Below are 22,185 nucleotides of genomic sequence, written 5' to 3' on the forward strand. Positions count from 1 at the left end.
AAGATGTCAGATAAGAGGAAATTATGCATTTTTGTGTGTGGGAGGCATTGCTGCACCCAGTGGTAAACTCGGGGTGAAGCGGGGACAGCTGAGGACAGAAACAGAGGAAAATTCGGCCGGAACTTTTCGAAAAGGTGCTTCCTTCCCCTCCAATATGTTGGCAAACAAGTATGAAATTAATAATAGTAAATGTTTAAATGGACTACATTCCATCTAGGGACAGTCCTTTAAGCGTTTTAGCTAAATTGTTTTAATTTTGTTATTCTTTAGCTTTTTACAGATCAAGTAGATTCTGTAATTGAAGTTGGATTCGGTAAGGCACTCAAGTTGTTAAAAGCGCACTATCAGAGCAGTATCAGATATAGGTCATTCATAGAGCAGCACGCCCAGTAACACTTTCTAATTGCTAAGGGTGCGGATTGCATCTCCAGAGCTCTAATGGTGGAAGGAAGATAAATGTGAAGTGAGTAAGTTATGTAAAGCTGTTACAACAAAGGCAGGGAGGTTTTATTTCCAATTTATTTTCATGAGTTAACAATCTTCTTGCATGTTAACACTTGTTAAGCAGTAGCTCTCTTCCCCAATATCCAACATGCTGTTTTTGCCTAGAGAAGCTTCTTTCTGTTGGGAACCCCTCACACTGCTGAGCTTTTTTTATATCAATTATCTCTTTCGCTGCCATTCAGCTAATATCAAGATATTCAAATTATTCTAGAACTCACAGTCATGTTTGATTAGAGAATGCATTTTCTATTTTCTTAATCTGGTTAGGGAATGTCCAAATCGCAGAAAAATTGATATATCTTTCACCCTAACCAAAAAATCTCAAAAATATGTTTGAGAGATTCCTGTGATATTATTTCACATTAAGGGCTGCATACAAAATTTATATTATTAAATTGTGCCACGCCAATTAGTTCTCAACCATAAGTTGCAGCACATATAACTTATATTGCTCAAAGCATCTCCTTCATGGCTGCATATATTACTTTAGCGGATTTAGCCAAGGGTTCAAATCTTCTGTGTGCTTAACTTTGGCGTAAAGGAAACACGTCCCTCACACGGCAGCTGAGTCAGGAAGCTGCTTTGAGCAATATAAGTTTAATAATATAAATTCTGTGCGCAGCGATCGGATATCTGGCATCTTTTTAAAAAAAACTTGAATCATTTGGTCGTTCGATATATATGCAGTATACCACTGAAATCTGTGAAATCATGTGGGGTGGCAGTCAGTTTGAAAAATATTTTGTCCTGATGATGACCGTGTAATTATACAAAGGTGGAAACGCGGTTGACGTATATGTGGCCATAACTAATGAAGGACACATCGTCTTGCCTGTTGTTGTTTCAGTTTTGTCCTGAACACCCCTTGCTGTGTAATTCCTTCGGTTTGCCATTTGACTGGTTGTGTATTGTATATTAATTTCTTTATGTAATAGTGTATGTTTCTGAGCACATTATCTCAGATTGTTTTTTAACTATGTATTGAATAAAAAGTATATATTTTTCTAATACTTCTTATAGGGGGGTTTCTTTTCTTCTTTTTCTTTCTCTCTTTTTTCTTTCTTTTTCTGTTTCATTAATGCATTGTTATTGAATAATTGTGAACATTGATATTGATAACTTGAACCATTGTTAGGCCCAATTATTGATTGCCCCTGGTTCAGGTGTATAGGGTTGCCCCTGTTGTTGTCAATGATTCGATTGATTCCTGGCATGGAATTTCAGTATGTGTTTAACTTTCTATTCACTCCTTGGTGAATAGAAAGTTATGTGTATCTCAAACACTAAAAGGTGATGGGAGGAATGCTTGCAAACAATCTATACCACTGGCAGTCGTTCTGCATAGCATTCCAACCCATCATTTTTCCCCCACTTTGCCGCTCTAAATAAACAGAGGTCCACTGTATGCAAATTATGTTAATTATCACAGTATTTTTACTTTACTAGGTTACCTTCTGAGTGACATTCTTAGAAACACTACATATGACTGAAGATAAGAACTGTCTTGTTATTCTAATATCGATATATTTTACCAGCTACTGCCACAGACCTTGCATGGCTTACTAAGATTAAATTGACTTTGACATTTATATCACTTTTGCCTGTTTATGCTGGTTTGAATCTGTTCACTATGACTGCTTCTTTCTTATGCCAGGGATCTACCTAAGTCCATACATTGGGAGCATGAATCTGAGACTTCCTGACATCGCCAGAGTTTGCAAATAATCATTGACAGAACTAATATAGTCTGGTGTTGGCGCCATCCTTTTGAATTTGTCAATTCTTGTTTTGTTTTGCCAAAGTGGTGTATTACAATGAAACAAACTACTTTATGTGTGGATGTGCTCCTTCTGAAAGAAACAAAATGCCATCACTCACAGTGAAATTAGCCTATTTCCTGAAGTGGTCTGACCATCTGCCCCATGCTTTACGTTTAGTGGGTGGAAGAAGAATGTGAATTAAACAAAAACAGATAAACTATTATTCTAATCAAAAGGCCTTTGCTAATGCCAGAGCTAAGACCATAGTATGGTGAGCATGTGTGGGAGACCTCAAGTTGGTAAAGAGGAGTAATACTAAAGGGGTGTGGGAGGTATTGAATATGGTTGCAGAGTATTGTGAGTGTTGGGGTGTCAGTGGGTGTAAACACAATATTCTCAAAAGTAAACTACATTCTTACAGCTCTTCAAATCTGTCTATACATAGAGGCCTTAAAATGAGCTTGCGAAAAGCTATCAATAAATTAATAGAAGATTTGAGCATATCCTACAGAACTCTTTAACCTGTAGGGTGTGTGTGTGGGGGTGTGTGTGGGTGTGGGTGTGTGGGTGTGTGTGGGTGTGTGTGTGTGTGTACACACACACTTCCCTTTATCAAAGGCTAGTGATGCTTACTGCCTTCTCCCATCTAGTTTTACGACACAACTGAGCTGTTTTCAGTTGCAGGATGTCCTTCCACTCAGGAGCAGGACATTCTTTACCTATAAAGCGGCAGGGGGGAAGAGAGGGATTGCAGGTGGGGATGGACAGGGCTGATGCTGTTAGGACAGTGTGCAGGTGAAGGGCTCACAAACGGGGACTTGCCACAAAGGAGCACTAAAACTGTTACTTTTCTTTAATTTGTGAGTGAGACTGCAGGATATTTTATGAAAGGTACTTCATTTATATGTACTCCTATATCCACGTCCCAGCCGAATACTTTACAGTGAACATTTGTACATAAGCAGTAGTGTCACCCCAACCTTAAATTGCTGCAGATACCTACCATATACATGCAAAGAGAGACGTTGTGCTTTTGTCATGTTCCACACCTTTCGTCTTCTCCCAAGAACTGGAAAAACCATTGAACGAGGAACGATCGATGTTTTCCCTGACTTCCACACCACAATAAAAGCAAAGATAATTTGACAATCTATGTATGTATGTATTTGGTATTTGTATAGCGGGACCCTACCTAGGAAGCAACGGAGCACTTTATACAATGTGGGGTGGTGGGAAACAATCAAGATTGTTTATGTTGAGTGGGAATTACATAACTACATGTGAGCCTTTGACAAACCATGTTTACCATCAAAATTAAACAAGTGAAAACTTCTTGCATCCATTCATAAAGGATGAGAGCACAGTTTTCAGTGGGAAGGGTTTAACTGCATCAGTGCTTCTTCTGTTATCATCAGGTCTCACAGAGTGTTAATCGGAATCCTTGTATTCGCCTGTCATGGGTTTGTGATAGAGAGAAGAGGTATTGGAGTGAAGAAACATTTCTAGGGTTACGGGTAATATGGTCCTGTGTGTCAGCAGTGCTGCTCACACTAAGGAAATCCAACACAGACACGGTAACACCCATTCCAAACCACTAAGATATTTATTTCCAAGAGTGTGAAGTCCCAAGCCCCTTCCCCCAAGATATACCCCTCATTAATGGATGAGCTCCTGAAGCGTGGAACAACCCCTGCTACACATAAGAGCCTTTTTCTCACTTCCTGAATTCTGTTAGAAACTGAAGGCCTGGCTTTTCCAGTAGTCCTACTAGGCCCTAGGTGTGTCTACACACACACCTGCTCAGTGCCAGTAAACACTCTGTGATAGTGCACTCAACAAATCTGCATAATATAACAGCTAATTTGTCTGTGTTGAGGCAAAACAAGAGGTCCAGTGTTTTTGGCAACAGAAGGGGAAATTTCTTTACTTTAGAGGGATGTGGCAAGCCAACAAGTAAAACAAAAAAGAGAATTGGTCTATGTACGCCAAGAACAGATGCAGCAAGTGATGTACATATTTTTGCAAAGGCAGTAACTGCCAAGACGTACAGCCAATTAGCAAACAACATTCTGGATTAAAGAGATGAAATATCCATTGATTGGAAGTAAGCAGAAATCCCGTACACAATAAACAAATTTCATAAACTGGCAATGCAGCCACCTTTTGACACCGACATGCCCATACAATCCTACACATGCTTTTTTAGCTTCCTAGCTCTAATTTAGTTTGGGCTGCAAGGTTTGTGCAGGGCATCAAGAGTGCATTTAAGGAATTTGGCAAGGTGTGAAAACGTGTCTTTGTCCTCTTCCATGTTAAAAAGTCAGAGTTCTACTGGAGTGTACTACCTAATAAGATGTTAGAAGAATTACAATTCCTTCCGTACTTCCATAACCCTAAGAGCATATCATTGGACAAGTGATGGGCAACATTGTCTACTGTAGACCATTGCCTTACAAGTTTGCTCAGACAAATGTTATAGAAGTATACGTTTAGGGGTGACGTTCCACCTGCCTCCACGCTGCAGCTAGCCAATAACAGAATTGACCACTTTTGTTGGTTTGTTTTGAATGAATGTCTATTTATGATACTTAAATTCCTGCACTCATGTGTTGGTGTTTAAGTACTTTCATCTCATGGCTGGTGAGAAGGGAGAATGTCTTGTTTAGTGTTCTGCACTGCTTGGATGGACTTCTGTCACTGACCCTTCTGCTTTGGCATGGTGGTGCAAGCTAGAAGAAAGTTGTCATGGGATACTAATTTAGTTATCTTGGTTAGTGATTAACTGTTAAAATAGGCGTAAGCAATATTTGCATTGCATCAATTTTAGCACATGCTTTCATTACGAACTGAGCCCAAATTGTACTTTAGGCTGGTTAAAATGGGAGGTCGTTCTTTCTCACATTTGGGTCCTAAGATGTGGAATGCCCTACCCATGACCCTGAAAACGGAATGTAATCTTCTCCGTTTTCGCAAGGGTCTTAAAACCTGGCTCTTTCAGCAGTAGTGTCGGAGGTTCCTCTAATTGCAATGTCACTCTGCTAGTTCTTCTCCAGTCTGTCCCTAGCCCCGGGAAACCCATTGTGGGTAGCTGTGCGCATTATACGTTTAATAATATAATAAATAAAATAAATTGCCCCAGGTTTTTAACAAGAGGGGTAACGCAGCAGCGTTTGCACTCGATAAACTAATTAATCTGATTATAACTAGTTGTTATGCGTGTAATAACTTAACAGTGGCGTGCAGCAGTCTAAGGGATTCTGCTAGAGCCCTAGTTTAATTAATGTCAATGGAGTTCCTGGATTCAGTCCAGGCCACTGTTGCACTGCTATGATCACTCAAAATGAGTGTAAATCCAGAATTTCAAAAAGTATACAGACTATTTCATATTAATTCGTTACTTGTACACATTGTAATCATGCATAAGTTCACAATTTAACTCATTTTCATTTTATTCAATTGATAGTTTCATATATAAATTCACAAGAAAGCGCAATATGTGACGTTGTTGCAAATTCACAAGCATCTACATGTAAACAACAATATGATTATACGCATCCCAATGCATTTCGGGCAGATAACAGTGCCCTTCTTCAGGGGAATCTGTGAAATGATATAACATAATGTAAGTATCTATTAGCGGCAGAATATACATGGAGACATTCTAGAGATTGTCAGGGTTTATCAAACTCAACTATCTGTGCCAAAGTAACTAAAACAGTGTTTGCAAACATGAGCAAACATAACGAAATGTGGCGTGACCCATTAAATGCGTGGGTGGTGATTGCTTAAGCATGAAAGCTTACTCTTCATAAACACAACAAGTGTAGTGTGTTGTGTCCTATCTTAGTATCCTTAGTCGAAATGTTAATATGTGCCAATGCAATTTCATGCTTCAAGTGACTCAAGTTTAGTGCCATGCAGGTCTTGACTTAGTTAGAAACGGTATCAAGCAATTATGGTGGCCCGAGGTGAGCATGCATAAAGTGGAACTTAGGCGCTTATGGAAAGCCTTACTTCAGTGCGCTAATTCAGTTTCCGGATATCAGGAGATACCCTTCTGCGGTTCCAGCTCTATTGTGGATAAAAATAACCCAACATGTTTTAACTAATGGCCATGAGGTGTACTCCCATATTATTAAACAAACAGACAGACGCGATTACCGTATAGGCGAATGTGCACGATCCTCTGTGAAAAAACGAACAACACGGGTCAAATAGTTATCGTATGCTACTGAGGCGGTGCTCGACATATACCGTGTGCCATTGTTGGGCTTACCGTGAATGTTAACCGCGGGTGCTCTTCAGCGTAAACGACGGTGCCGGTATGGTGGAAAACGCTAACAGGAAGTGACTATTTGTGTGGTGAATAATAGACATAAATGACGGACCGCGGTAGCGCCATGTTGGGAGAGTGAATAAAGCTACAATCTCTACCGAACGTGTAAACTATTCAGAATGTAAAAACCCAATTGTACACAATGTGTCGGTCCATGTCCACTTCATTGCGAAAAGCTCTATAATGATATCTGCCACTAAACGTGTGCACAATCTACTTAACTAAGTCGGATACTAGGCTCTCTGTCAAACAAAGGTAAACACTAATGACAGACTGTGATAAAGGTTGTATCACCTTGGAAGATGAATGGATGGAAACATTTTGCCTTTAAAAACATTGTGATACTGTTGGAAAAAATGGTCAGCTACATATTTAGTGCAGAAACTTAAGTGATAAATTAAGTTAAATTAAAGAAGTCACAGCAGAAAACGCGGAATTGCTGGTGTAACACTGAGCAGTATTAATATGTAAGCACTAGTCTGCAGAATATGTCAATTCATATCAGTTGCATTAAAAAACCACTTACAGGTACAATGTGGAAGAATCTGCCACTGCCGGTGTGCACAATCTAGATGATTGAATGGAATAGAATATACATGTGGTTACATAAAGCATGACAGTTCAAACTTATCATTGAGCCCTGTCGGTGTCAAGGTTTGTAAGAACCATATCCAGTGTGTCTCACGTTGCGACAAGAGTTTCGCTCGGTCATGTTCTGGACTAGATTCAATGGTTTGGAGAACCCCGAATCTAAGTTGGGATATGTTGTGTTTGGCAGTAACCCAATGCATGGCCAGAGGAGAAGTGGTGTTCTGCGTGCGTATACGGCTTTTGTGCTCTGTGATTCTTATGCGCACACTACGTTCTGTTTTGCCAACGTAATATAAGTCGCACGGACATTTGATGTAATAAACTACGAAATCACTATTACAATTTGTGGTGTGTGAAAACGTAATGGTTTTGCCCGATCTTGGGTGGTTCATTGACTTGCCAGTTACTGCATTATTACAATTAGAGCAATTGTAACATTTATTGAACCCTCTATGCGTGACCTTGGGTTGAGATTGTTTTTTGTTCAAGATCTCCTTCAAATTACTTGCCCTTCTGTATGCAAATAATGGGGGAGTGTTGAATATTCCAACGAAATCAGGTTCCGATTGCATCAGACTCCATCGATTAAGAATAATCGATTTTACTTGTCGTGATTGGGTTGAGTATGTTGATACGAAAACTTCTCTAGATGAGGTCTTGGTCATTTGTTTCTTCTCAAGAAGTGACTCACGGGTCACTAGTGCAATTCTGTCAGTGGCTTGATCTAAAACAGGATCAGGGTAACCTCTCTGCCTGTATTTACTTTTGGCGACTTCAACCATCTGCAAGCCCTCACTATCTTCTGAGTGGATCCTTTTGATTCGGAGAAACTGGGAGTACGGGAGATGTTTTTTCAAAGGCCAGGGGTGAAAGCTATGGTACTGTAAAGCGTTATTCCTGTCAGTGGGTTTAGTGTAAATGGAGGTGGTTACCTTAGAATCTGATAGTTTAACCAATACATCTAGGAATGCTATTTGCTCATTGGAAATGTGGTGGGTGAACTGAATCCGAGGGTTGATGCTATTAAGTTGCAGAATATTTTGTTCCAACTCATTTTTGGTGCCCTGCCACATGATGAAAATATCATCGATGTAGCGCTTATAGATAAGCAATTTGGTGTTCCACTGTGGGCGGGAGAGGATGTTCTCCTGCTCGTACTTCATCATGAAGATGTTCGCATAGCTGGGAGCTCCGGAAAACCCCATAGAGGTCCCATTGGAGTTCACCCACCACATTTCCAATGAGCAAATAGCATTCCTAGATGTATTGGTTAAACTATCAGATTCTAAGGTAACCACCTCCATTTACACTAAACCCACTGACAGGAATAACGCTTTACAGTACCATAGCTTTCACCCCTGGCCTTTGAAAAAACATCTCCCGTACTCCCAGTTTCTCCGAATCAAAAGGATCCACTCAGAAGATAGTGAGGGCTTGCAGATGGTTGAAGTCGCCAAAAGTAAATACAGGCAGAGAGGTTACCCTGATCCTGTTTTAGATCAAGCCACTGACAGAATTGCACTAGTGACCCGTGAGTCACTTCTTGAGAAGAAACAAATGACCAAGACCTCATCTAGAGAAGTTTTCGTATCAACATACTCAACCCAATCACGACAAGTAAAATCGATTATTCTTAATCGATGGAGTCTGATGTAATCGGAACCTGATTTCGTTGGAATATTCAACACTCCCCCATTATTTGCATACAGAAGGGCAAGTAATTTGAAGGAGATCTTGAACAAAAAACAATCTCAACCCAAGGTCACGCATAGAGGGTTCAATAAATGTTACAATTGCTCTAATTGTAATAATGCAGTAACTGGCAAGTCAATGAACCACCCAAGATCGGGCAAAACCATTACGTTTTCACACACCACAAATTGTAATAGTGATTTCGTAGTTTATTACATCAAATGTCCGTGCGACTTATATTACGTTGGCAAAACAGAACGTAGTGTGCGCATAAGAATCACAGAGCACAAAAGCCGTATACGCACGCAGAACACCACTTCTCCTCTGGCCATGCATTGGGTTACTGCCAAACACAACATATCCCAACTTAGATTCGGGGTTCTCCAAACCATTGAATCTAGTCCAGAACATGACCGAGCGAAACTCTTGTCGCAACGTGAGACACACTGGATATGGTTCTTACAAACCTTGACACCGACAGGGCTCAATGATAAGTTTGAACTGTCATGCTTTATGTAACCACATGTATATTCTATTCCATTCAATCATCTAGATTGTGCACACCGGCAGTGGCAGATTCTTCCACATTGTACCTGTAAGTGGTTTTTTAATGCAACTGATATGAATTGACATATTCTGCAGACTAGTGCTTACATATTAATACTGCTCAGTGTTACACCAGCAATTCCGCGTTTTCTGCTGTGACTTCTTTAATTTAACTTAATTTATCACTTAAGTTTCTGCACTAAATATGTAGCTGACCATTTTTTCCAACAGTATCACAATGTTTTTAAAGGCAAAATGTTTCCATCCATTCATCTTCCAAGGTGATACAACCTTTATCACAGTCTGTCATTAGTGTTTACCTTTGTTTGACAGAGAGCCTAGTATCCGACTTAGTTAAGTAGATTGTGCACACGTTTAGTGGCAGATATCATTATAGAGCTTTTCGCAATGAAGTGGACATGGACCGACACATTGTGTACAATTGGGTTTTTACATTCTGAATAGTTTACACGTTCGGTAGAGATTGTAGCTTTATTCACTCTCCCAACATGGCGCTACCGCGGTCCGTCATTTATGTCTATTATTCACCACACAAATAGTCACTTCCTGTTAGCGTTTTCCACCATACCGGCACCGTCGTTTACGCTGAAGAGCACCCGCGGTTAACATTCACGGTAAGCCCAACAATGGCACACGGTATATGTCGAGCACCGCCTCAGTAGCATACGATAACTATTTGACCCGTGTTGTTCGTTTTTTCACAGAGGATCGTGCACATTCGCCTATACGGTAATCGCGTCTGTCTGTTTGTTTAATAATATGGGAGTACACCTCATGGCCATTAGTTAAAACATGTTGGGTTATTTTTATCCACAATAGAGCTGGAACCGCAGAAGGGTATCTCCTGATATCCGGAAACGGAATTAGCGCACTGAAGTAAGGCTTTCCATAAGCGCCTAAGTTCCACTTTATGCATGCTCACCTCGGGCCACCATAATTGCTTGATACCGTTTCTAACTAAGTCAAGACCTGCATGGCACTAAACTTGAGTCACTTGAAGCATGAAATTGCATTGGCACATATTAACATTTCGACTAAGGATACTAAGATAGGACACAACACACTACACTTGTTGTGTTTATGAAGAGTAAGCTTTCATGCTTAAGCAATCACCACCCACGCATTTAATGGGTCACGCCACATTTCGTTATGTTTGCTCATGTTTGCAAACACTGTTTTAGTTACTTTGGCACAGATAGTTGAGTTTGATAAACCCTGACAATCTCTAGAATGTCTCCATGTATATTCTGCCGCTAATAGATACTTACATTATGTTATATCATTTCACAGATTCCCCTGAAGAAGGGCACTGTTATCTGCCCGAAATGCATTGGGATGCGTATAATCATATTGTTGTTTACATGTAGATGCTTGTGAATTTGCAACAACGTCACATATTGCGCTTTCTTGTGAATTTATATATGAAACTATCAATTGAATAAAATGAAAATGAGTTAAATTGTGAACTTATGCATGATTACAATGTGTACAAGTAACGAATTAATATGAAATAGTCTGTATACTTTTTGAAATTCTGGATTTACACTCATTTTGAGTGATCATAGCAGTGCAACAGTGGCCTGGACTGAATCCAGGAACTCCATTGCCAGGTTTTTAACAGGCAGCTACCATCATCTTTCAAAATGATGGCAACATCCCATACAAAACATTGTTCATAGGAATATAGCATGAACATAATGGGTGCAAAAACCGCTTGCTATTGGTAGTTTTTATTACCTACTCACTGGTCATTTTCAGGTGAAAAACAGACGTGGTGCTCATCCCTAATGTCACTTGCACCAGAGTGGGTTTCATGCCTGTCACCTCATGGGTTTAAGTGGCAACGTAAGATATGAGACCATCCTAGAAGGAGGCAAATCAAAAGCAAAAGGTTGCCATTCTGTGTTGCAGTTAAAGATGTTAAGTAAATGATATTTAAATGCATAGTTTCTCAGCCCCTGTTCTCTGTGAGTGCTGTTTTGTTCTTTAAGACACTTATAGTGGCTTTCTAATTCTATGTCCTGGGGTAGCATGGTGGTTTAAAGGAGATTGATGTGGGAAGCAACAGCGTTGCAAACTCCATTAAAATCCCTACTACTAGATCAGCAAGTGTCTTTATCATTAGTTTCTGACTATGAAACTAGAGTTAATGCTAACAAAATCATGCTTCTATGAGAGAAATATGGCCTCCTTTAAGAATAAGTACACTTATGCGTCCTTGCAAAATAAATAATTATAGAGAAGCTCAAAACCGTCTTTAGCAACTAAACCCTGCTGCTTGAGGTGTTTGTCAACAAGTAAGGATGGTAAATCCTCACATATCTGGTAAGTACGTTTAATTTATTGTGGGCTGGAGGCTGAAATCCTGAAGTGCCAACATGCCTGATGGGTAAACAAACTGTATTCTGTTCACAAACTACACTTATTTCTTGCAACTAGGAACAAACAATGTGGATTGGTGTTCAATAATCTCTCTGGGAAAATGTCTACTCCGTGTTTAAAAATGTCACCCAGTTTATTTCAAATTGGTTTATCCTCTGTGTTGAAGTAGTCTACCCCGCCACTGGTTGTATCATTGAAGAGAAGTGAAGTGAAGATACTAAGTGGGGTTTCTGTACAATTCACTCCCATCAAATAAAAAAAAAACATAATGCTATCTATCCATTGGAAACATGCCCTTGGGCTAGGATGTCAATTTTTCAACCAGTCTTTTGTCCTGCAAGAAGTCAGGAAGAATTAAAATACAGTCTGCGGTAGAAAGCTTGTCATTGTTATCCCCATGGCCTTCTAGAATCCTGTTACACGGGGTGCACTGCTCGGGGCCTTCTTTCTTGAGGGAAGCAGCGGGAACAGAAAAGACTGAAAATGAGTTTCCTGGCCACCTTTTGTGCCAGTTGACACTGAAGTGGCTTTGAAACACTCCCCCTAACAAAAGACATGAATAATATGATCCAAATAGCACACTAGTAACGTTTATGTGCAAGAATAATTTCATTTTCCCTTTTACAAAAATACAACAAGTGTGTACAGTGTAATTTTTTTATGTTTGGTCAATTAAAACCTTAACAATATAGAAACGTATAAAAATAGAAGTTAAAATATTAAAAAGGGAACAATCACATTATATCAATAAAAAATCCCAAAAAAGAAATCGTTACACAACAAAAAATAAAAGAAAGTGCGCTGTTGCTTGTGTAGAAATAATTCCTAACAGAAATCAACAATCAACAAAGTAGAGTGCAGTCGTGAGTTTTGGAGGTGAAATGCGCTGGGTGTGTTTAGGTTTCCTCGGGTGGGGGCGGCGCTCGAGTGTGTGTCTGTGTATGTCTAAGGATAATCCTGACAGGACGGAGAAATATTATCTCGGACTCGGGCAGGCCGATCTCCGAGGGTGAAACCTGCAGAGCCGGCCACTTTCATCCGGCAAGGTAATAACAGGGAACAGCGGGAATTATTCTGCAGCCAACCGCTTATTAAATTTATCCTGAGTCATCTGTTCGGAAAGGCTCGCCTGGGAGTAATGACAGCGTTTCAGCGCCGAGCTGCGCGCCCTGTTTAACCCCCTCACTCCGCGACTCCCCCTCCCGTCGGCTGCGCAATGGTTTAGCCTGCAAGTAAGCCGAACTTGAAGGTGCCGAGCTGTGACAGGCTCCACTCTGCTGCACGGGTTTACCGGGCAGGAGTCGCTGAGTTCTTCTGTTTTTTATTTCTACAGGGTCAAATCGAGGTTGAGAGCAACACGGTCTTCAAGCTAGCTGCCCTGATACTGCAGGTAAGTGTCCGCGGCAAGTGCTGCCTCTTTTATTTACCCTCTGACGTGGAATGTACCTGACACCTTCCCACTTTAGCACGGACACGATGCAGCACCCCCTGTGTTTTAAGAACAGCCTTCAGATGCGACCAGCCTCCGAATAAAATAGCTGAAAATGTTTGTCAAGCAACATGATAAATAGTCGCGCTCGCCACCTCCCACAAACATAACTACATTAGTAAAACATGACAACTAGAACATGTTCCTTCTGAGTGTTAAAATGTGTTCACTGTTCAGTATAAAACCCGCGCAGAATGTGTCAGTAAAAATGAAGGTGTAATGGTTGGAAACGTATTTTGTTTTATGCCGTATAGTAGTCTTTATTTATTTCATAGTGTGCGTAAATAACTCTACTCAATGCTTCAGCATCACTGAAACAGAAGCACCCACAAGGATCCTTCAAATTATTAACTTGCATGTTAACAAAATACAATATTTTCCGTGATGAGAAATGCTGAACTAGGCTTGTTCGGGGTTAGTGACCCTGTTGCATTTGTCTGGAAAGCAATAGTATTGTTGTGGACAGCGCGTGCTCTCATTGCAGTGATCACGTTGATTAACGCGAATAGACACAATTGTGCATAGCAGTGATTTTCACAATGCCATCTGTGCTTACCCAGGATTAGCAAGCTAGTTGGTGGGGTTTCTTTCAAGTCAATGAGAATGTCCTGATGTTTCCGCATAAGTGGTCAAGTGCAGCCGTTTTATTTATTTAAATCAATTAAGTATGTGCTGAACACTACAACAGCTAGACTGAGTTTCCGTTCCTGTGTTGTCCAGCAGATTCTGAATAATTTAACATTGTTTTTATATTTTATTGCTGTTGCATTTGCAGGAAGCCAAGGGAGACTACACCAGGTAATACCATTTATCATTGAATTACTTATGTGCATGCAACGCTGGGTGCAAGTCCTTAATTTAAATGTGAATGTTTGCTGAATGTAATGCAGACCTATGTGACTGTCTTGCTATAAGTAACAAGAAAAACATGTTTTACAGTTTGTTTCCGAGTAGGATTTATTTGTAAACATCTTTATCCACCCCCTCGAGTGGCTTTCTGTTGGTGGAACAAATCCGTATTTCACATTCATATTTAATCACAATCATGACGCTCTTAAACCACTTGTCGGTGGTAGTAAGGGCTATATAAACGCAATTATATACAGCACAATGATACATTTCCAAAACATTTCACGAAAAAGTTGAGTTGCACCAGCCTTGCCGTGCCAGCGAACCTGTCCTCGTTAAAACATTGACAGGTTGAGAATTCTGTTTAGTTTGCCTATTCACAAGGCCAAACGGTGAAAAGCAGCCTGCTGTTTTGCAAGCACAGATGCAGCCCTGGTGGGCTCGGTGCAACTTTTTAGAATAAATATCAGTTTCGAGTAGTGGGTATGTCTGTGGTGCCCTGATGTGAGCAGTGGGATGGATGCAGCTTGCCAGCTGTCTTTGCCGTTCCCTCTGCTGCCTGCTTCTGCAGCTGCCTCGGAGAGGCCCCAGCCCTCCTGCACTTGACCTCTTGCCTGCATTGTTCTCGACCTGTGAGACTTTGAGTCGCTGCTCCGCCTCGCTGCACAGACTCCTGGAGGGCCCTGCCCACTGGCGTGGTGACCATAAAGCTTTTGAACTTGAGACACGAGCTTTCTATCTGGAACAACTTGCTGAACAAATACACACTCCGCAGGCCAGCAGCGGGTGGGTTAATGTTTTACTTGTGGCTGGCAGAGGCTTGGTTTGTGTTTACTAGACTCTCCTTCAGCTGGTATGGGAGGGGGCTCGGGCGTCCTTTGAAACGTTTATAATTCTTGGCTAATCGTGGCCGAATGTTTAATTTACAGCGCCAAGCCTCACAAACAGCATTCGGATTTGGCCAGGATCCCCTGTTTAATATGCATGATTCAAACGAGGCCACATTACCATTAACTTAGCTGTAAATTCTTGCAGTGGGGTACTAATGTATGCTGGCAGTAGGAGTCAAAAACTGTACTCAGCCTTTAACTTTTGTTCTCCTTGTGTTGATTAGGTTAGGGTTCCAACTCCTGAGAAGACACATCTGCATTTTCAATTAAATCTAAAAGCATTTTATTTGTCAGATTTCAGCAAAATGGTTCATAGTTGTGAAACCACCTGGCACATGTTGTGCATATGTCTATATCAGAGTAACAATTGATTCATAAAGGGCACTGCACTAGGCAATTTCCATCCCCACTAGTTTGTGCTTTCCTGCACCACATTGGGATGACCCTGTTTGTAATGTATTTTTGCTTTTCTATGCCTGCATTTGCTTCTTGCTCCTTGATACCAAGCATCCATGTTTTCTGCAACTCACCCCCTTTTCTCAACATTCAAGTACAGTATCCTAAATTCACTTCATCCAATTGCAGCTCCATGCCCTTGAGTAACTTGTATCACACTGAACCCCAGTGAGAAGGGATTAGTTGGGCAGTGTAAATGGGCCTATGTTTATGAAAAAGTATCGGTCCCTGATCGCTGGATCCCCCTAATCGTTTGTCACTTATGCTCCCACTTAAATTGTGCCTAATTTGTGTGGTGGAATAGGTCAGAGTGTCAATAATGCCAAGCACTATAGGGTCGGTGCTACTTTAAGGCCTCTTTAAGCTGCCATCACAGTGCCAATCCAAGACGAAGCCATGTTGAAAAAAATGATCTTGTTACTAAGGGATGTAAAGCGCCCAGATCACAAACTCCCAGTTTGCTCTATGATGTGGTAAACCTTGCGCCAGAGTATCAACACTCATTTTGAAGCATGTTCTCTTTGATTTAGACTCTGAATTTAAGAGCCACATACTAATTTGGTACTAACTAAGTGTTTAACACATGGTGTTCTGTTGCCAAGCTTAGGTAGAAGAAACTCTTATGCCCCTTAGATCAATTTTTTAAACAATTTGTTTTCATTAGTTTTTCGCAACATAAGTCTGACACTCCTTGAGTGCGTTCTGTGCGGAACCTACATCTAATCCTGCATCATCCTAAACGTCCCACGACTAGAACTCTGCTCCAAGCCTCCTTTTGCCCCCGATCGTAGGGGCTGTTGATCTGGGTTGCAGACTGGCTGACGAGGAGCGGGAGAGCCGCCAATGGTCCTTGGGGCCGCTACCGGCCTCGTGACGTGGGGGAAGAGTACCTGTTGCTGGGCCAAGCACACTAAGCAGTGGTTGAGAGCGTGACCCGTTGCCTGAAAGACGCGAGTTGGAGTCAGTGAAGTGCCAGGGTTACCACCTGCTCACAGGCGGGTCTGGGACTGGGCGATAGGAGGACGCCGCTGACTAGGGGTGATAACCCCCCCGCAGGTCGTAACTTGCCAGCGAATCGCGCCAGAGTAGGCAGGCGGGCCTGGAACACCAGGATATCCAGACATCAGATCCCCTTTTTACTCGCCACAGCCAGTCATTAGTGAGTGGAGATGCCAGAGATGACCAACCGCGACCTACACTGGCGGAGCTCAGCAGAGGCAGGGGTGAGTCAGGGCCCGTTGCGGCCTGCTCCCGGGAGATGGCTGGGGGAACCCTATGCCTGCGGACTCGAGTGTGGCAGGGAGGAGGGGTAGCCCGGGCCTTGTTCCTCCCTCCTTCCCTATGGAGTGGGGGCCATGAGGCCCGTGCGACCTGGACATCACATTTGGGGCTGAGTCCTTCGATGAGAGGAGCCAGGTTGGTGTGCCAGGGCTGAGGGACCTACTGGGGGGTGACTGGAACCCTTAATATTTAGGCCTTTTCATCCTGACCCCCTTCTCAGCAGTTTATTGGCAGCACCTTAGCTGGTGAAGGAACTGGAGGTACCTAGCAGGAGCAGAGGTGATTTGGGGCCCGGGTCGATCAGCGGCCTACTACAGCCACTGGTCCCGCCCTGCGCCCGTTGGCAGACTGGGACCCGGACTTGCGGCGGCAGAACAGTTGGTGTGACTTTGTGGCCAAAACAGTGGATAGATTCATTAGGTAGATATGTGGGAGTGAAGGAATTCTGGTGACTTATGAATGTGATATTGCCGAGGGTCTACACGACCCCTATACTGCAGGCCCCCCAAACTGGAGAAGTTAACGGCTATCTTGCTGGAAGCAGACTCCTCCATACACCTTGTGGGAGGAGATTTTCATGATGTTATGGCCATTGACCAAGACAAATCAGGGACTACAAATACAGTTGTACAAACAAACCCCACTTGAGCACTTCGCAGCCTCACTGGGCCTCTTGGACCTCTGGAGTAATGCACACCCTCTCGACAAACGGTACTCTTTCTTCACTGGGGCCCATAGAGTGTTTTCCCACCATGACTGTGTCTTTGGCTCGGCCGGTGAGGTGGGTACCATACACCATGCGGATTACTTGGCTCGAGGCCTTTCAGACCATTTTCCATGGTTAGTGAAGCCAGGTAGACAACACAGCGCAGGGATGGGCTGGGAACTTATTGCATGGGACTTAAGGAACCGGGAGGTAGCAGTCGGACTGAGGGTGGACCCCGAGCTTTACTTTAAAGAAAATTAAAACTTGGTCACGCCTAAGGTAGTGCTTTGGGAGGCATACAAGATGGTCCTTCGGGACTGAGCTCAGAACTTGATAGCCCAGAAGAAAAAGAGGACTATAGGCTTGAAGGTCAGTTGCTATACCTTGAGGGGAACCTAGGACCAGAACCGGACACCCGCAGCCTTAGGAATATTGAACTCTTGAGGGGAGATTATCGAACTCTGGCACGGGACGGGGTTATTGCCCAATTGTTGTCTATTTTACATAGGTTTTATGATTGCGGTGATAAGTCCGGGAAGCTCCTCGCCAGGTTTGGTTAAAAGGGGGTGGAATCCAGATGGGTGCATCGAATAGTCGGACCACAGGGAGAATGTGCAGATTCTGACAAAGCCATAGCTAAGGCATTTGCCCACTACTATGAGAATTTTTATAAAGCCTGTTCATTACAAGAGTTAACCCAGCTCGAAACATACCCAGCAGCCATATGTACCCCCATATTGGATGCTTAGGCACGTGCCCTACTTGACACGGACATAACACTGGTAGAAGTCCAAGAGGCCAGGGCAAAACTCAATTCTGAAAAGACCCTGGGGCCCAATGGCATCCCGGCAGAATTTCATAAACACTATGTAGGACTGTTGGGACCATTAATATGTTTTTGGAGGCTGGTAAATAAGGCACTCTCCTTCCAGACCTCGGGCGGACAGTTATAATGGTGCTGCACAAAGACAGCAAGCCTACAGAGAGATGTGACTCATACCGTCCAATCACATTACTTAACACGGAGGTTAAAATCTTGGCCACAATATTGGCCACTAGGCTACTGCAGGTGATCACACCACTGATCCATAGGGCCCAGTACAGCTTCATGCCTGGCTGGTTGACACGCTGCAATGTTAGACGGACACATAACTGGCTAAATAAGATTAAAAACCGTCCCGACCCACATATCTTTTTAGCGCCAGATGCATAAAAGGTGTTTGACGCAGTCCACGGGCCCTTCCTTGAACAAATCTTAGTCAAGTTCAGGCTTGGCCCCCATTACAGGAGATGAGTAAAATTATTATATCAGGCACCAGTAGAGACAATCAGAGTGAACAGAGTGCAGTCCTCTGAATTTTCCCTTGGTAGAGGCACGAGGCAGGGCTGCCCTCTATTCCTCTTCCTGCTCGCGCTCACCATAGAATACCTGGCATGTGCAATCCGCAGCCATCCAGGGATCCACAGCTTCCCTGTCAGGGGAGCAGCTACCCCAGAAGAAAATATTTCGCTTTACAAGGATGACATTCTCTTTTTACATCACAGACCAGTCGAATTCCTGCTCTTTGATTTGCCACCTGGTCGAGGATTATTGGAGCTATTCTGGTTAGAGGATTAATTGGGATAAATCTGTGCGCTACCGCCCACAAATTGGTACATATGGGGATTTAAGTATTATAGGCATATTCCTGATGCTGGGTAGGGAACTCCCCCTCACAATCATGGGAAGGGCCACCATGTTCAAAACTATCTCGTAACCCAAACTGTTATATATGTTGCAGAATACGTACTACCAGAATCCCCCAGAGATCTTTGCTAAAATTGAGGGCTACATGCGAACCTTGTTATGGATTGGCCAACACCCCACCCAACGTAATTAGTATAATGGTGAACTTGCCCTGCCCGACCACAGAGCCTGCAATTGGGCAGCCCACCTCATCAACATTAATGATTGGCTATTCACCCCCCTAGAGCATTCAACTTTTCGACTGGAATCGGTACAATGGGGTGAACGATTCTGCCTACACTTTCCATATGGCGGCAGAAGGATTCAACAACTCCTTCTGGACACCTCGATTACATTTGCGCCTGGATAGAGCCATAAAAGCCATTGGCTGGCATGGCAGACCAACGAGAGAAACACCATTTAGAGAGGGGCACTGGCTTCTAGAGATACAAAAATTACAAGGATTTGAGGCCTAGGATAGGATCGGTATCTCCAAGGTAGGAGGCCTCATTGAGGGAGGTGATATTATGTCATTCTCACCTATTCAACTTTAAATATGGGATGAACGCAACTCAGTTTCTCAAATGTGCACAAATAAGACACACATGGCAAGCAGAGGGGGGTCCATGGGGAAGGTATCCCAGAATATGCCCTACTAGAGGGGAAGCTGCTGACCAAAGCGCTTGGGAAGGGCGCGATATCTCTTGCATAGTCAAGTCAAGTCAAGTCAAAAACCACTTTATTCGATTTAGTTAAAAATCATAAAAGCATGCTACAATCAAGGACAATTTACAGAAACGTTAAAATTCATACAGTGGAATTTCATTATATATACAAACTTTAAAACAAAGCATTAAAATATTTACAAGATAAAATTACCATGTATAAGAACAATTTAACCTCCAGCTTGGGCCCCAATATTAGATTTTCATTCTCCTCCTCCTAATCCTAACAGCAGCAACAAGATAATTGGCCACACTAAACATAATCAAGGGTGATTCTAACATTTGTAAGTACAAAAGAGCTGGTTTTGCCTGTAAAAATGCTTTACATTTCAATATGGGGACCAGGTACTTCTGTCTAGGAGTATTATAAAATGGACAGAACAACATTAGGTGCATATTGTCTTGTATGGAAAAATTATCACATTTGCACACAGGTGCGTCCTCAGGCTTGTACCAACCATGACTGTCACAGAGAACCATGTAAATCTGGTTAAAACGAAATTTAACCAGAAGCCACCTGTGAAAAGGGATATTTACAGCAGCAAGGTACGGTTGAATGACTAAGCAAGTGATCGTCATAAAATGGGCTCTGACCGTAGGTTTAATTAGTTCATTTTCCTCTCGATCCAAGCCCTTCATTTTAGAAAAGTTTAACTTGACCCAATCTAGGTCTGCCTTTTTTAACCCCAGAGGGGAGGAAAAGATCTCAGGGCGACCAAGATCTATTGAACATTTTTGAATATATGACAGCCAGTCAATATCTTTAAATTTATCAAGTTTTAAACAGTCCATCAATATTTTATGATTCAAGTCTAAGTTGGTGTTCGTCCAAACCCTGATCCATAACAGAATAGGAGCCATGGAAAGGATATCAGCAATGTACCCTAAACCAAGCTCCTGATGAACTGAAAAAGTGGCTGTCGACTGAGGGAGCCCTAATATAGACCGAAAGAACTTGTTTTCCTCCCTTTGGATGGTTTCACTTTTCGCATAACCCCACAGACCTGCTCCGTACCTTGCTACTGCTAGTGTTTTTGCCTTGTACAAGGCTAATAGTGCACCAGTTGGTTTCCCACCAAGTCTCCTTGAAAAACTTGTGATTGCATTTGCCGAGCTCCTCACCGCTTTAGTTTTAGCTGTTATTTGTGGGAGCCAGCTCCCCTTGGTATCAAAGATTATTCCAAGATAAGTAAAAACTTTGACATTAGTGATCGCTTCGCCGTTACAAAAAAAGGATTTGGTGTTATTTTTTACAGCCCCAAATGCCATAACATGCGATTTAGAATTATTTACCACTAGGTCAAGCGAGGACATAAAATCACTAAAAGTATTTAATAATCTTTGAAGGCCCAGGTGTGTCCGGGCTATTAGTGCAGCGTCATCCGCGTACAGGAGAACAGGGATGCGAGTATCTCCTGCACGCGGTATGTCCACAGAAGCAGTTAAAAGGTGCTGCACTTAAGAGTTTATATATAAAGTGAACAGCATAGGGGCGAGGATGCAGCCTTGACGCACACCCCTGCTTGATTTAAACCAGGCTGTACAATTCCCTTCTTGGTTCATTCTAATAGAAGCCTTTAAATCTTTATGTAGTTCAGCCAGGAAATGGACAAGAGGTGGGTCAAGGCCCAATTTTAACAACATGGACCACAGCTTGGCTCTGTTAACTAAGTCAAAAGCTGTTGACAGGTCCATGAAGGCCACAAAAATTGACCCCTTTCCTGCCTTTGTATATTTAGAAGTTATCAGATGTAAATTTAAACATTGATCCTCTGTACCTCTTCCTGAACGGAAACCATACTGGGCATTGGACAAGATGTCATTTTCCAATGACCACTTGTTAATTTTGGCGAGCAAAACTTTGCCCAGAATCTTCATAGAGGAATCCAACAAGGATATCGGACGGTAGCATTTGGGGTCACTTCTTTGCCCTTTTTTAAAACTAGGAACTATGATTGAGCATGCCCATGTTTTGGGAAAACCTCCAACATATACACAGTTAAAAACATTCGCTAATATAATTGCCCACATCTCTGAATTTAATTTATACAAATCCAAAGGAACCCCATCTGGACCAGGGGCTTTACTCCCCGCAGACCCTTTTATCGCCACCTCAACTTCAGTTTTACTAAATTTTAGTTTAGGTAGCAAATCGGGGTGGTAGGGCATATGGAATGTCTCAATGACTTCATTGTTACCATAAATTGCTGAGAAGTGTTTGAGCCAGTCAG

The 22,185-nt window shown here is 42.3% G+C and overlaps 1 protein-coding gene across 3 annotated transcripts in view; it reads left to right on the top strand.

The window, feature by feature from the left end:
• Nucleotides 1–22,185, top strand: part of FRMD4B (FERM domain containing 4B) — a 596,661-nt gene that overhangs the window by 378,371 nt on the left and 196,105 nt on the right. For all 3 annotated transcript variants that reach the window (XM_078661469.1, XM_078661468.1, XM_078661470.1), the window contains exons 6-7: nt 13,166–13,222; nt 14,097–14,119. In XM_078661469.1, coding sequence (XP_078517595.1) covers nt 13,166–13,222; nt 14,097–14,119 — 80 coding nt within the window. The remainder of the gene's footprint in view (nt 1–13,165; nt 13,223–14,096; nt 14,120–22,185) is intronic.

This window comes from Lissotriton helveticus, chromosome 9 (genome assembly GCF_964261635.1).
Source record: "Lissotriton helveticus chromosome 9, aLisHel1.1, whole genome shotgun sequence".
Taxonomy (NCBI): domain Eukaryota; kingdom Metazoa; phylum Chordata; class Amphibia; order Caudata; family Salamandridae; genus Lissotriton; species Lissotriton helveticus.